General features: G+C 49.6%; 1 protein-coding gene across 2 annotated transcripts in view; it reads right to left on the bottom strand.

Moving 5' to 3' along the window:
- LOC144610464 (ankyrin-1-like) overlaps positions 1-15,903 on the bottom strand; it is a 205,171-nt gene that overhangs the window by 12,692 nt on the left and 176,576 nt on the right. For both annotated transcript variants that reach the window (XM_078429192.1, XM_078429191.1), the window contains 2 exons: positions 5,816-5,899; positions 3,191-3,337 (listed from right to left, as the gene is read on the bottom strand). In XM_078429192.1, coding sequence (XP_078285318.1) covers positions 3,191-3,337; positions 5,816-5,899 — 231 coding nt within the window. The remainder of the gene's footprint in view (positions 1-3,190; positions 3,338-5,815; positions 5,900-15,903) is intronic.

Raw genomic sequence — 15,903 nt, forward strand, 5'->3', positions numbered from 1 at the left:
AGAGTGAATGGAAAGAGAGAGTAAATCACAGTGGGTAAGACAGACAAGATGGAGGAAAAAGAAAATGACACTCAGGGCACACACATGTATATATATATATATACATATATATGTATATGGTGCGTGTGTACAACAGCATTCACGTACACACAGCAATGTTGATGTGCATACATCAGTAGACATACATAACTACCCTTCCCCATTCACACAGAGCAGTGTACACACACACACACACACACACACTGCAGCAGATTATGCACATCAGTAATCTTCCACCCAAACCCATTCAAACATTACATATTTTACTGCTGATGATGATGCCACACTTAGCAACTTGATCGCATACTGACCCACACAACAGCTGTCCACAAGACCTTGTGATTTGGTCTGACATGGCTATTGTGCCGGGCGGCGCGGTGGCGCAGCGGTAGATTCGCTGGCTTACATCGCCAGAGACCCGGGATCGATCCTGACTACGTGTGCTGTCTGTGCGGAGTTTGTACATTCTCTGTGTGACCGCATGGGCTTTCTCTGGGTTCTCCGGTTGCCTCCCACTCTCCAAAGACATACAGGTTTGTAGATTAATTGGCTTCTGCAAATTGTCCCTAGTTTGTAGGATAGAACTAGTGTGCGAGGTGATCGCGGGTTGGCCCAGACTCGGTGCGCCGAAGGGCTTGTCTCTGTACTGTATCTCTAAACTCTAAAGAAAGCGGTGGAGAATTCAGAAGGGTGGGTCTCCCCACTGACAACCTCCGCTTTTTTAGTTTAGAGATACAGTGCGGAAACAGGCCCCTTCGGCCCACCGGGTCCGCGCCGCCCAGGGATCCCCGCACACTAACACCATCTTACACCCACTAGGGACAATCTTTACATTTACCAAGCCAAGTAACCTACAAACCTGTATGTCTTTGGAGTGTGGGAGGAAACCGAAGATCTCGGAGAAAACCCACGCAGGTCACGGGGAGAACGTACGAACTCCGTACAGACAGCACCCGTAGTCAGGATCGAACCCGGGTCTCCGACGCTGCATTCGCTGTAAGGCGGCAACTCTACCGCTGCGCCATGCTTGTTGTGGGTTATTCGGACTGAGTTAATTGACTTGGCAAAAAAGGGTATTTGAACCGCTGTGATCTCAGCCGCTGTCTAAAGGGGAAGGCAGGGTGAAGGGGAAACATAATTTCCCCGTTCAACATCAGGGCTTCATTCCCCATTCATGACCCACTGAAATAGACCGCCACGATGTAGCTGATGCCCCCCACACCATACTCCCTGCTTACCCCCCCCCCCCCCCCCCCCCACCACCAGCCAAGCTTCAGTTCTCCCTGAAAACCTAGGAAACTAAAGAAAACTTAGAGAAGAAAGATTTGAAAAGGAGAAAATGGAAACAAGAAATGGCAGCTTCTGTAACCTGATGGGTTCGATGCACAATATGGCCCTTGGACTCACTCAACCCCTATGGACCCATCAAATAATGGTGTGTGGTTAACCTGCTAGTAACTTGAGTACCAGAAAGTGATGGAACATAAACGATGCAGATGGAAAACTCTCTGCTTGAGAGGGTCTACTTTAAACAATGGTCAGAATTTACATGGTGGGGGCTTTTAAAGCATCCACATGATATTTGGCAGCTATTCATAAGACCACAAGACACAGGAGCAGAATTGGGCCATTAGCCGCAGTGTAAAACGATGTACAATTTAGAAAGGAGAATTTCTTTTGTCAGAGGGTGGTGAATCTGTGGAATTCATTGCCACAGAAGGCCGTGGAGGCCAAGTCAGTGGATATTTTTAAGGCAGAGATTGGCAGATTCTTGATTAGTACGGGTGTCAGGGCAGGAGAATGGGGTTGAGAGGGAAAAGATAGATCGGCCACGGTTGAATGGCGGAGTAGACCTGATGGGCCGAATGGCCTAATCCTGCTCCTATAACTTATGAACATGAGCTACACACTACAGAAACAGGCCCTTCGGCCCAACCCGTCAATGCCGACCGAGGTGCCTTCTTGAGCTGGTCAGTCCCTGACTTGTTTAAGACCGAGCATCTTTGTGCCTTTTCAGCTGGCCTGCCTGCTGAACCGAAGGATGCCCAGCCTTCATTCCCCACCTCTTCGTGAGAGGCAATGGGACAGGCAACGAAACTAGCAACTCAAACCACTTGGGAAGGTGGGGGAGGGGGTTGGCTGAAACAGGGTGCAGTCGACACGGGGGCAAGACACATTTGCCTAGAAGTTTGTCCCTTTCGGAGCATCACACAGGCCATTATTTAACACCAGCATTTAGATTTCCAGAATCTATTCCATTGCTTCAAGCGAAGGAAGTACAGAGGCAACGTGTGTATGCTTACTGTTTTTGAAAAGAAGCATAAAATTGGAGAATTCTCTGTTCATACCGTTAAGCTGTGAGTTACCCAAGTGGAATATGAGGTAGGAAAAAAACTGCCGATGCTGGTCTAAATCGAAGGTAGACACAAAATGTTGGAGTAACTCAGCGGATCAGGCAACATCTCGGGAGAGAAGGAATGGGTGACGTTTCGGGTCGAGACCCTTAAGAAGGGTCTCGACCCGAAACGTCACCCATTCCTTCTCTCCCGAGATGCTGCCTGACCCGCTGAGTTGCTCCAGCATTTTGTGTCTACCTTGGATCACGAGGTGCTGTTCCGCCAGTTTGCACATAACCTTCCTCTGGCAATGGAGGAGGCCCAGGGCAGAAAGATCACTATGGGAATGGGAAGGGGAGTTAAACTAGTTAGCAACCGGGAGATATTAGACGAAGCTTAATGTTTCCACCTGGTGGGGAGTCTGGAATCAGTCTCGGAATTTGTGGTCACTATTCAGGCCCTTCTTATGTGTCTGCTTACTACGTAGGAAGGAACTGCAGATGCCGGTTTATACTGAAGATAGACACAAAGTGCTGGAGTAACTCAGCGGGTCAGGCAGCATCTCTGGAGAAAAAGAATAGGTGACATTTTGGGTCGGGACTGGAGTCTGAAGAAGGGCTCCGACCCAAAATGTCACCTATTCTTTTTTTCCAGAGATGCTGCCCGTCCCGCTGAGTAACTCCAGCACCTTGTGCCTATCTTCTACTAACTATGTAGTCTGTGTAGCACCCATGGCTGGAGATGAACACCACGGAATGGCTGCCGCATTGCAAACACTCGCCATCCCGTGAATAATATGTTTAAGCCAGCTTTACCTTACTGTTTGTGCTGTCTCTTGTTAACATGTACTTTGAGAAGTTATCTGTTGCATGTTCTAGGTCTGACGGATCTGGGTATAGGACCTCCAATGTCTCTTCCTTTCCTTCGCCGGGGGCGATCCTCCGAATAACCTTTCGAACGACCTGCGTGAAGCGGTGAAACATGATCACTTTCACTTTATTTACAACTGTACACTTTCACCATCGGTGCACCTGTGCGATTCATTGCCACAGTCAGGAGAATACTTTGATTAGTACGGGTGTCAGGGGTTATGGGAAGATGGCAGGAGAATGGGCTTGAAGGCGAGAGATAGATCAGCCATGATTGAATGGCGGAGTAGACTTGATGGGCCGAATGGCCTAATTTTGCTCCTATCACTTATGAAGGCAAGTCAATGGATATTCTTAAGGCGGAGATTGACAGATACATGATTAGCAATGGTGGTCAGGGGTTATGGGAAGAAGGCAGGAGAACGGGGTTGAGATTGAAAGACGGATCAGCCATGATTGAATGGCAGAGTAGACTCGATGGACCGAATGGCCTAATTCTGCTCCAAGAACCTATGAACTTTTATTTTCGGGGGAACAGAGCTTGTCAACATCTGGCAGCAGCAGGGCCAAGGTATCCAGATGTGATATACTGGGGTAGAAATTAGTTTAAGATGTTAACATGATGTGGACGTATCCCTTCAGTCTTCTACTACATCTCCGGCTTGTTACCCATCCTCGTTGAGGTTGGTGGGACATCGACTAAGCCTTGCAACAGATGGTGACCACCAATCTATCGTTGAGATTTGGCTTGCTTCGTGGTTTTCCCTTTCTGCTTGTAGTTTTATCAACTACAGAGGCACAAGACAATAGACAATAGACATATAGGTGCAGGAGGAGGCCATTCGGCCCTTCGAGCCAGCACCGCCATTCAATGTGATCATGGCTGATCATTCTCAATCAGTACCCCGTTCCTGCCTTCTCCCCATACCCCCTGACTCCGCTATCCTTAAGAGCTCTATCTAGCTCTCTCTTGAATGTATTCAGAGAATTGGCCCCCACTGCCCTCTGAGGCAGAGAATTCCACAGATTCACAACTCTCTGACTAAATTTTTTTTTCCTCATCTCTGTTCTAAATGGCCTACCCCTTATTCTTAAACTGTGGCCCCTGGTTCTGGACTCCCCCAACATAACAGAGAGACTGGAATTGCTGTGGCCTGGAGCGGAAAAACACAAACTGCTGGAGGAGCAGTTCAGTAGGTCAGACCGCATCTCCAAAGAGTATAGAAACCAAGCACTGCAGATGCTGGTTTACACCGAAGATGGACACGGAGTACTGGAGTAACTCTGCAGGTCGGGCAGCATCTCTGGAGAAAAAGGAGAGGTGATTTTTGGGGTCGAGACCCTTCTTCAGACGTCTGGAGAAGGGTCCTGACCTGAAACGTCAGCCATCCTTTTTTCTCCAGAGATGCTGCCTGACCCGCAGAGTTACTCCAGCACTCCGTGTCCATCTTAGGTGTAAACCAGCATCTGCAGTGCTTTGCTTCCACAGTCCGGGCTGCGGCCCAGCTCGCAACCATCCTCACAATCACGTAAACCATCACCTCTGACGTCACACAAGAAGCAAAGGTTCAGTGCGTTTGACCCGCTGAGTTACTCCAGCACTTTGTGTCCATCTCTCCTGCATACCGGTCAGTATGTCGATTGTAGTATGGTAGTATGTAGATTCTGTATCACCGTTATAGTTGCTTCTCATTTCCCAACTAACTATAATAGCCAACATTACAGTGATCAGTTACGGGCCACCATGGAAGTTGCCTGCAGTTGACGTCACAACCCTGAGCTTAGAGTGTTGTGCAGTGGTTGCCTGGCCACACAAGGAGAGGAAGTGATTCCACTGGCATCATTTCAAAGTTAGGATGAAGGGTAGGAATCACCATTGAGGCCACCATGCAGTGACACCATTCTCAACGTGAAGACGTCATTTGCACCACTAACTATTTCGGCTGTGCAGAGTTGCTCCCACATCCCAAGGACCTGCGGGTTTGTAGGTCAATTGGCCCCTGTAAATTGCCGCTATTGGGCGGCACGGTGGCGCAGCGGTAGAGTTGCTGCCTTACAGCCGCCAAAGACCCGGGTTTGACCCTGACCGCAGGAGTTGTCTGTACGGAGTTTGTACGTTCTCCCTGTGACCTGCGTGGGTTTTCTCCGGGTGCTCCGGTTTCCTCCCACACTCCAAAGACGCACAAGGTTTGTAGGTTAATTGGCTTAGATTGTCCTTCGTGTGTAGGACAGAGGGGCGATCGCCGGTCGGCGTGGACTCGGTGGGCTGAAGGGCCTGTTTCCGTGCTGCATCTCGAAGGTTGAAAGTCTAATATGTGCAGGGAGTGGATGAGGAAGTGGGATAACAGAGAACATAACAGAGAACTGGTGTGAATGGGTGATCAATGGCTGGCGTGGGCTAGACGGGCCAAGAGGCCTGTTCCCGTGTTGTATCAAAAAATACAAGGATTGCTGTGCTATTCTTGGGTTTTGCCATTAGCCGGTAGGTCGCTCGGTTTCTCTTGGTGGCCCCCGTTCACTACATCGCTGGGACACGGCTCTAAAACGCGCAAGAATACTCAATCTCATTACTTTCTTCGTGACGATGTTGCCATCTTCATCGACGAACTGCTCCTCTGTCACCGACTCGCCTGGAATGTTCTTTGCTTCTTCACCCTGTCCGTGAGAAAACGAGAATGATCAGTGGGCGGCCATTCCAAACGCCGGGCAAGACAGGCAACAACCTGGAGCAGGTTCAAGGACAAGATGGGCAGAGGGACGCCACTCACCAACAAGCACTCGTGACTCAGGTAGCTCTGTGGGAGGACCACCGTCTAGGGACCTTCCGTTGCTGCACATGGGGGGGGGGGGGGCGGGGAGATAGTCTGATGGAAATGCCCCTCAAACAAGGGAAGGGTTATCAACAAGGGAATGCACCTTGGTCAGCAGGGATGGGTTGGGCCAAAGGGCCTGTTTCCATGATGTATACCTCATAAGTGATATCAACCCACATGAGTGGCAAGGGTAGACACAAAATGCTGGAGTAACTCAGCGGGACAGGCTGATCTCCGGAGAGAAGGAGTGGGTGACATTTCGGGTCGAGACCAGTGTCACCCATTCCTTCTCTCCGGAGATGCTGCCTGTCCCGCTGAGTTACTCCAGCACTTTGTGTCTGTCTTGGTTTAAACCAGCATCTGCAGTTCCTTCCTACACATGAGTGTCAAGGGTGCTTGGTATAAGGATAGTTTTGAGAACACTACAACATGTAACGTTAATGAATGTACGTTGTGATGTCTTGAGAGGTCGGGAGCTTTTCTCTTGAAGGTTGGGAGGTGTGGGTGCCGGAAATTAAGACAGAAAAGTTCTTGTTTTCAAACTTAAATTCCATATATTTAGTCTTTTCCAAAAACAGGTCAACTTAATTGTTTACAGACAGGTACACAAAACCCAAACAGGTGGTTAAATCAAAACTGTAGCTTGCTGCCTTCTTACAAAAATATAACTCAAACACTGCTTCTCTCCCTCTCCCTCTCCCCCTCTCCCCCTCTCCCCCTCTCCCCCTCTCCCCCTCTCCCCCTCTCCCCCTCTCCCCCTCTCCCCCTCTCCCCCTCTCCCCCTCTCCCCCTCTCCCCCTCTCCCCCTCTCCCCCTCTCCCCCTCTCCCCCTCTCCCCCTCTCCCCCTCTCTCCCTCTCCCGTCGTTGTCTCTCTCTTTAAATATACTGCTTCCCTTCCCTTTTAGCTCTCTCACTGAGGCAATCAGCTCATCTGGTTCAGCTGGGCAGCAATCAGCGTCAGCAGCAATCAGTGTCAGCAGCAATCAGTGTCAGCAGCAATCAGTATCAGCAGGGCAGGCAGCCCTGCTGACTATGGGTTTTGTAGTCTTTTGCTGGCAGCCATGATGGTTTGTAGTCCTTGTTGCATCCACCGGGAGGAAATGTATCTCCCCTCTATGACTCTACCTCTCCTGATATCACAACGTATAGAGGCTGAGAATGTCAGAAGAGTTTTTGCACTGTTCTTGTTTCGTATGTGTTTTTTTTAATTATTCTGAGTAAAGTTTATTTTTTGGGGGTGAAAAATACATTTACCGAGCCGCTGACATGCAGCGGGCGATGAGGGCAAGATGCCTGGGACATTGGCAAAGGGGAGTCAGCACTTTGCACATTCCAAGCACTTCCAATATGTGTCAATAAAGTTAGAAAATCCTTACAAAGAACCTCCCAAGATGTGCGTTTGTTGCCTGGCCAAGCTGGCCATCCGTGAGTCACGGCGCCAGGCGGAAGAGGGCTCTGTTGCCTGCCCCTTTTCCGGGGTTACATCCTTGCCCGGGTGGCGTTGGAGAGGGACTACGCGCTGTCCACGGGAACCCTGGGGGATTTCCGGGACCGCTGGGCACCGCGGGGGGTGGAATGCATCCTTGACAAGGAGTGTAAGATAATTGTCCACAAGGAGTGTAAGATAGTTGTATAATAGTTTCATTGTTTGCCCTTGTAATATGGTGGCTGGGCTCTGTTTTGGTTTTATTGTATTGTACATATTATTTTAATATTTGAATAAATATTTTTGATTAATAATAAAAAAAGAAGTGCATTTGTGTGTGGCGTCTCAGTGTATTACAAGAATGTGCAGCTCTTTCAGATTTCCTGGGATTTCCTGAGAGTCCCTCTCTAACATCAGTTCAACCAGCTGCAGATTGATACACGTCCAATGGCATCCCTTTTCCCAAACCTAACTTTGAAGTTGAGTCTGCAGAAAGGTCCCAAGCCAAAAAGTCAGAGAGACTAGGACCCAGAGGTCACAGCCTCAGAATAAAAGGACCTGCCTTTAGGGTGGAGATGAGGAAGAATTTATTAGTGGTGAAACTATGGAATTCATTGCCACAGACGGCTGTGGAGGCCAAGTCAATGGGTTTTTTAAAGAGGAAACTGATATTCCTGATCAGTAAGGGCATCAAAGGTGACAGGGAGGAGGCAGGTGGATGGGATTTAATGGGAAATATAGATTAGCCATTACCGAATGGTGGAATAAACTCGATGGGTGGAACAGTCTAATTCTGCTCCGAAACATCTCAGGAATAAGTCTATCTATGTTCTCCAGAGATGCCGCATGACCAGCCGAGTTACTCCAACACCCTTGTTTCTTTTCTTGTAAACCCGCATCTACAGTTCCTATATCTTCCATCTTAACTCTGTGTTGTATTGCACATCGGAAGAACATCGCAACAAACATAGGTATTTATTTCACAAAATGCTGGAGTAACTCAGCAGGTCAGGCAGCATCTCAGGAGAGAAGGAACGGGTGACGTTTCGGGTCGAGACCCTTCTTCAGACTGATGTCACAACAAACATGATCTACACCTCCTCTGGTTAACACTGGAGGCGATGTGCCAAGATCACTGTCATTATATTGAATACACTTACCTGCCTGATTGCTAAATTCACTGTCCAGATTCAACAATGTAATTAATATTGCAATGTTCTATCCACCGTCAACCAGTTCACCAATTCCAAAAGTGGTATAAAACCAAATATACATCACTATTTATTAATTACTTGTTAAATTTAGTCATACAGATTTCCACATTGAAGTTTTACGTTAGCACTGGGAACCATTCCCATTTTGTTTCCTTTGATATCTGATCCAAGGGAAGCCACAAATGCCAAAGCATTTTTACTCACGGAAAGCCATAAGGTTAATGGTTAAACAGAGGAGCTGAATGTTGAGGGGGTAGGTGGACTAAAATGGACAGCCAATGCTCCCCCAACCATTAAACATGAACAGCCCAAGGCCATGTCTTGGCATTTGTGCCTTCCTTGAAACTCCATTCACAGAATTTTGTTGGTTAGTAAACACACAATCTCCGAAAGCTGCCTTCACCACTCCAAACACTGGCAACAAGATCACTCTCTCTCTTGGCCCGATGCATCAAAGCCCAAGCCGAAAACGTGCAAAGAAACGACAATCAGTAAATGACACAAAGTGGGGTAACAAAGTGGGTCAGGCAGCATCTCTGGAGAACGTGGATAGACAATAGACAATAGGCAATAGGTGCAGGAGGAGGCCATTCGGCCCTTCGAGCCAGCACCGCCATTCAATATGATCATGGCTGATCATCCACAATCAGTACCCCGTTCCTGCCCTCTCCCCATACCCCTTGACTCCGCCTATTCGCTATAAGCCACGTTTCAGGTTAGGATCCTTCTTCAGACTCAGAGTCTGAAGGGGGCTCCTGACCTGAAACGTCACCTCTCTATGTTCACCAGAGATGCGGCCTGACCCGCTGAGTTACTCTAGCGTTTGTGTCCTTTTTTTTGTTGGAAAAACCAGCATCTGCAGTTTCTCGTGATTCTATTGGCAATCAGTCAGCTGGGGTCAATGGAAAGTCAATAGACAATAGACAATAGGTGCAGGAGGAGGCCATTCGAACCAGCACCGCCATTCAATGTGATCACGGCTGATCATTCTCAATCAGTACCCCGTTCCTGCCTTCTCCCCATACCCCCTGACTCCGCTATCCTTAAGAGCTCTATCTAGCTCTCTCTTGAATGCATTCAGAGAATTGGCCTCCACTGCCTTCTGAAGCAGAGAATTCCACAGATTCACAACTCTCTGACTGAAAAAGTTTTTCCTCGTCTCAGTTGTAAATGGCCTACCCCTTATTCTTAAACTGCGGCTCCTGGTTCTGGACTCCCCCAACATTGGGAACATGTTTCCTGCCTCTAACGTGTCCAACCCCTTAATAATCTTATATGTTTGATGTCCTGATGTACAGTCACATGGTGAGCCAGGCATCGATGGAAGGCAGGCTTGTCTTTAACATGCTACTGAAGATGAACGTTGTAGATCAAGTGCTCACTTTTAAATTAAATCCAAACTGAAGTGGGGTGCGAGGGCCTTTCTTGGTAAATCTGGTGAGAAGTTTGTAAACATGGTTTCTCTCTCCACTTCGTTTGCCTGGCTTGCTGAGTATTCTACATTTTCCTCTTTATTTCAGATTTCCAGAGTTCGTGGTATTTTCCTTTGGATGGGAAGTCATATCTGATTACATACTGTAGATGGAGTAACTCAGCAGGTCAGGCAGCATCTCAGGAGAGAAGGAATGGGTGACGTTTCGGGTCGAGACCCTTCTCTCAGTCTGAAGAAGGGTCTCGACCTGAAACGTTACCCATTCCTTCTCTCCTGAGATGCTGCCTGACCTGCTGAGTTACTCCACCATTTTGTGAAATAAATACCTTCGATTTGTACCAGCATCTGCAGTTATTTTCTTACATATACTGTAGATGAATGTTTTATGCACTCTTTCTAATGATCCTCATCAATCCACTTCCAATTCCAATAATATAAAAAACGTGGGAATATTTCTTGAGCCACATCAGACCTCAAAGACTCAGAAGGCTTTAGCTTGGGGCAAAGTCAGGATATTTCCCTTCTCCTGTTGATAAGTACAGGTCTGAAGAAGGGCCTCGACCTGAAACGTCACCCATTCCTTCTCTCCAGAGATGCTGCCTGACCTGCTGAGTTACTCCACCATTTTGTGATACCTTCGATTTGTACCAGCACCTGCAGTTATTTTCCTACAGATTTTGTTTGTGGTTATCACTCAGTTACAAGGCTGGGGTTGAGTTTGGACCTACCCAGTTGATAACCTTGCTACTAAGTTCAGTGACAGGAACATCACTTTGGTATCAGTAGCATAAGCAAATCCAATAGCTGTATTGAGTGTCTATTGCCATCCAAAAGTATCTCTGGATAAGTGTCATCTATGATGTTATGGAGCCAACAGTGGCACTCATAAAACACTGGATAGCCCTGGATAGAGTGAATGTGGAGAGGATGTTTCCACCAGTGGGAGAGTCTAGGACCAGAGGTCATAGCCTCCGAATAAAAGGACGTACCTTTGGAAAGGGAGTCCTAGGCCCGGGGGAGGAGGGGGTGGGTCAGCCACTGTGCAGGACGAACCACATTCCCAGTGTTGTGCCAGTTCCAGCACTGGCTTGTTACAAATCGCACAAGGGCTCCAGACTCCAGATAGGCACAAAATGCTGGAGTAACTCAGCGGGTCAGGCAGCATCTCTGGAGAAAATGGATGGGTGACGCTTCGGGTCGGGACCCTTCCTTCAGACCGAAGAACATTTCAGCCTGAAGAAGGGTCCCGACCCTAAACGTCACCTCTGCGTTTTCTCCAGAGATGCTCCCTGATCTGCTGAGTTTACCCCAGCACTTTGTGTCTATTTTTGGTATAAACCAGCATCAGCAGTCCATTGTTTCTACAGTTCTGGGCTTCAATCCAGCGGAGTGTAGGCATGGCGATTCACGTGAAACATCACCTCTGACGTCACATTCGAAGGGCAGAGCACTGCCACCCCCCTCTCATTGTTAGTGGCTGCCCTGAGCTCACACACTGCACACGCAGTCAGTCAGTGTTAGCCACCCCCCCCCCCTTCCACACACACCACCAGCCCCCCCCATCTCCTCACACCATGCCATCTTTAGCCATGCCTCCCCACCATTGTCCTTTAGTCAGAGGGTGGTGAATCGGTGGAATTCATTGGCACCGAAAGCTGTGGAGGCCAAGCCAATGGATATGTTTCAGGCAGGGATAGACAGATTCTTGATGAGTACGGGTGTCATGGGGTGATGGGGAGAAGGCAGGAGAATGGGGTTGAGAGGGTAAGATGGATCATCCATGATTGAATGGTGGTCTAATTCCGCCCCTAGAACTTATGCCCTGTGTCTCTTGGTTAGACTTGTGCTAACCCTAATGCCCGAGCACATTTTTGTACGTTTTCACTTTTAGTTCATGCCATGCATCACGCCTGCTTCATAGAGTTTAGTTTAGTTTAGAGATCCAGCGGGGAAACAGGGCCTTCGGCCCAACGGGTCCGCGCCGACCAGCGATCCCCGCACACTAACACTATCCAACACACACGAGGGACAATTGCACATTGATACCAAGCCAATTAACCTACAAACCTGTGCGCCTTTGGAGTGCGGAGGGGGAAATGGAATAGCCCAGAGAAAACCCACACAGGTCAATAGACAATAGGTGCAGGAGGAGGGCATTCGGCCCTTTGAGCCAGCACTGCCATTCAATGTGATCATGGCTGATCATTCTCAATCAGTACCCCGTTCCTGCCTTCTCCTCATACCCCCTGACTCCGCTAGCCTTAAGAGCTCTATCTAGCTCTCTCTTGAATGAATTCAGAGAATTGGCCTCCACTGCCTTCTGAGGCAGAGAATTCCACAGATTCACAACTCTCTGACTGAAAAGGTTTTTCCTCATCTCAGTTCTAAATGGCCTACCCCTTATTCTTAAACTGTGGCCCCTTGTTCTGGACTTCCCCCAACATCGGGAACATGTTTCCTGCCTCTAACGTGTCCAACCCCTTAATAATCTCACACGTTTCGATGAGATCTCCTTATGATAAGGTCACAGGAGAACGTACAGGCAAACGTGGTCGGGATCGAGCCCGGGTCGGTAAGGCAGCAGCTCTACCGCTGCGCCACCGTGCAGCGTAAGATGGGGCTTCAGCGGCACACATGCACGCACACACGCACGCACACGCATTAAGCCGACATGCGACGGCACTGATCAGCCGAGCTCAGCCGGAGGGGCCGGCTACCTTAACGATGAGCCTGCGGCGGGTGATCCGTGTGGTGACGATCTCCTCATCGTCCGAGCTGGCCTCGCCCTCGCCCAGCTCCTTGTCCAGCTCCTGGTGGATGTATTTCAGCACAAATTGCACGGTGTTGGACACGATTTGAAAGACATTCTGACAGCTGACGAGGAAGAAGCCGAGCAGCACCAGGCTGATGAGGAACTCACTGAGCAGCGTGATCATCCTCCTGCTTCATGGCCACTGAAATCAGAGCGGCCAGCCTCTCCCCGAGCAGAGGGTAATTTTAGGTGCCTGCTCTAAGCTTCGCCCTCGGTTGCTAAATCCCCCGTCAGTGCGCATGGGAAATGTTCCCGGGAAATTTGACGCCTGGCAGCAACTGTTGCACAGCTTTCAGTCCCAGCCCTGTGCTGAACCCAGCCCACTGATGCAAGATCGAAGAGATTCGGGACGTCCACCAATACTCTCTTGGACCTCTACGGGTGGGCGACGCGGAGCCCACTGACTGGCTGGCATCGCGGCCCGGATTCGGCAACTCCAGCCCCCAGGAACAAAGACGGTTGCGTGAGAAAGCAGAGTGGATACTGCCCGGTTCATCACTGGGGTACCGACCCCTCCCCACCATCGGAGGGATCCACAGGAGTCGCTGCCTCATAAAGGCAGCCAGCATCGTCAGGAACCCACACCCACCCTGGCCACGCTCTCATTTCACCCCTGCCATCGGGAAGAAGGTACAGGAGTCTGAAAACTGTGACGTCCAGGTTCAGGAACCTACAACCAGTCCCCTTGTTACCACACGGCAATCTGTTGTTATAATGGAAAATTGTTCCCATTGCATAAATAGTTGTTTGCAGTTGCTGGACTCACATGCACACGGACACTCACACACACACACAAACACACACGCTCACACAAACGCGCGCACACACACACGCTCACACACACACACACAAACACGCACACACACATACACAAACACGCACACACACAAACACACACGCGCACACACACACACACACACATACACAAACACACACGCGCACGCACACACACATACACAAACACACATGCACACACGCGCACACACACACACACACACACATACACAAACACACACGCGCACGCACACACACATACACAAACACACATGCACACACGCGCACGCACACACACACGCACGTACACACAAAAGCACACGCACACACAAACACACACACACACACGCACACACGCGCACGCACACACACAAACACGCGCACGCACACACACAAACACGCACACACAAATGCGCACACACACGCACACACACATACACAAACACACGCGCACGCACACACACACGCACGTACACACAAAAACACACGCACACACATACACACACACACGCACACATACACACGCACACACACAAACACACACACGTTCAAGTCTCCAGCCCCACGTCTATTCAATGGACTTTAGTCCGTTTTGTTTAGTTTAGAGATACAGCGTGGAAACAGGCCCTTCGGTCCACCGAGTCCGCGCCGACCAGTGATCCCCGCACACTAACACTATCCTGCACTAGGGACAATTTTACATTTATACCAACCCAATTAACCTACAAACCTGTACGCCTTTGGAGTGTGGGGGGAAACCGAAGATCTCAGAGAGAACCCACGAAGGTCACGGGGAGAACGTACAAACAAGAACCCATTGTCAGGTTCGAACCCGGGTCTCTGGCGCTGTAAGGCAGCAACTGGCTTACAGTGCCACTGTACCGCCTTACACACCTGTATCCATTCATAACCTGTATCCATCCATCCATAGCCCGCAAGCTCTTGCCCCATCCCTCTGTAAGGCAGTAGCTCCACCACTATGCCACCGTGCCTTATTGTCTTCAATCATTGAGTCTGAGTTGAGTTTAGATTATTGTCACGTGTACCGAGGTACAGTGAAAAGCTTTTGTGGCGTGCTAACCAGTCAGCAGAAAGACACCACATGATTGCAATCGAGCCATCCAGGGTGTATAAGAAAATAACTGCAGATGCTGGTACAAATCGATTTATTCACAAAATGCTGGAGTAACTCAGCAGGTCAGGCAGCATCTTGGGAGAGAAGGAATGGGTGACGTTTCGGGTCGAGACCCTTCTTCAGACTGATGTCGGGGGTGGGACAAAGGAAGGATATAGGTGGAGACAGGAAGATAGAGGGAGATCTGGGAAGGAGGAGGGGAAGGGAGGGACAGAGGAGCTATCTGAAGTTGGAGAAGTCAACGTTCATACCACCGGGCCGCAAACTGCCCAGGCGAAATATGAGGTGCTGCTCCTCCAATTTCCGGCGGGCCTCACTATGGCACTGGAGGAGGCCCATGACAGAGAGGTCAGACTGGGAATGGGAGGGGGAGTTGAAGTGCTGGGCCACCGGGAGATCAGTGGCGTTAATGCGGACCGAGCGCAGGTGTTCAGCGAAGCGATCGCCGAGCCTGCGCTTGGTTTCGCCGATATAGATGAGTTGACATCTAGAGCAGCGGATGCAATAGATGAGGTTGGAGGAGGTGCAGGTGAACCTCTGTCTCACCTGGAAAGAATGTTTGGGTCCTTTGATGGAGTTGAGGGGGGAGGTAAAGGGACAGGTGTTGCATCTCGTGCGGTTGCAAGGGAAAGTGCCCGGGGTTAGGGTGGTTTGGGTAGGAAGGGACGAGTGGACCAGGGAGTTGCGGAGGGAACGGTCTCTGCGGAATGCAGAGAGGGGAGGGGATGGGAAGATATGGCCAGTGGTGGGGTCCTGTTGTAGGTGACGGAAATGTTGGTGGATGATATGTTGGATCCGCTGGCTGGTGGGGTGGAAGGTGAGAACGAGGGGGATCCTGTCCTTGTTGCGAGTGGGGGGATGGGGAGCAAGAGCGGAGCTGCGGGATGTAGAAGAGACTCTAGTGAGAGCCTCATCTATAATGGAGGAGGGGAAGCCCCTCAGAGCCATCCAGGGTGTACAGATACATGATAAAGGGAATAATGTGAATAACGTTTAGTGCAAGTTAAAGCCCAGTAAAGTCTGATCAAAGATAATTATCAGGCCATCCTACC

Source organism: Rhinoraja longicauda, chromosome 36, assembly GCF_053455715.1.
Source record: "Rhinoraja longicauda isolate Sanriku21f chromosome 36, sRhiLon1.1, whole genome shotgun sequence".
In the NCBI taxonomy this organism is placed as follows: domain Eukaryota; kingdom Metazoa; phylum Chordata; class Chondrichthyes; order Rajiformes; family Arhynchobatidae; genus Rhinoraja; species Rhinoraja longicauda.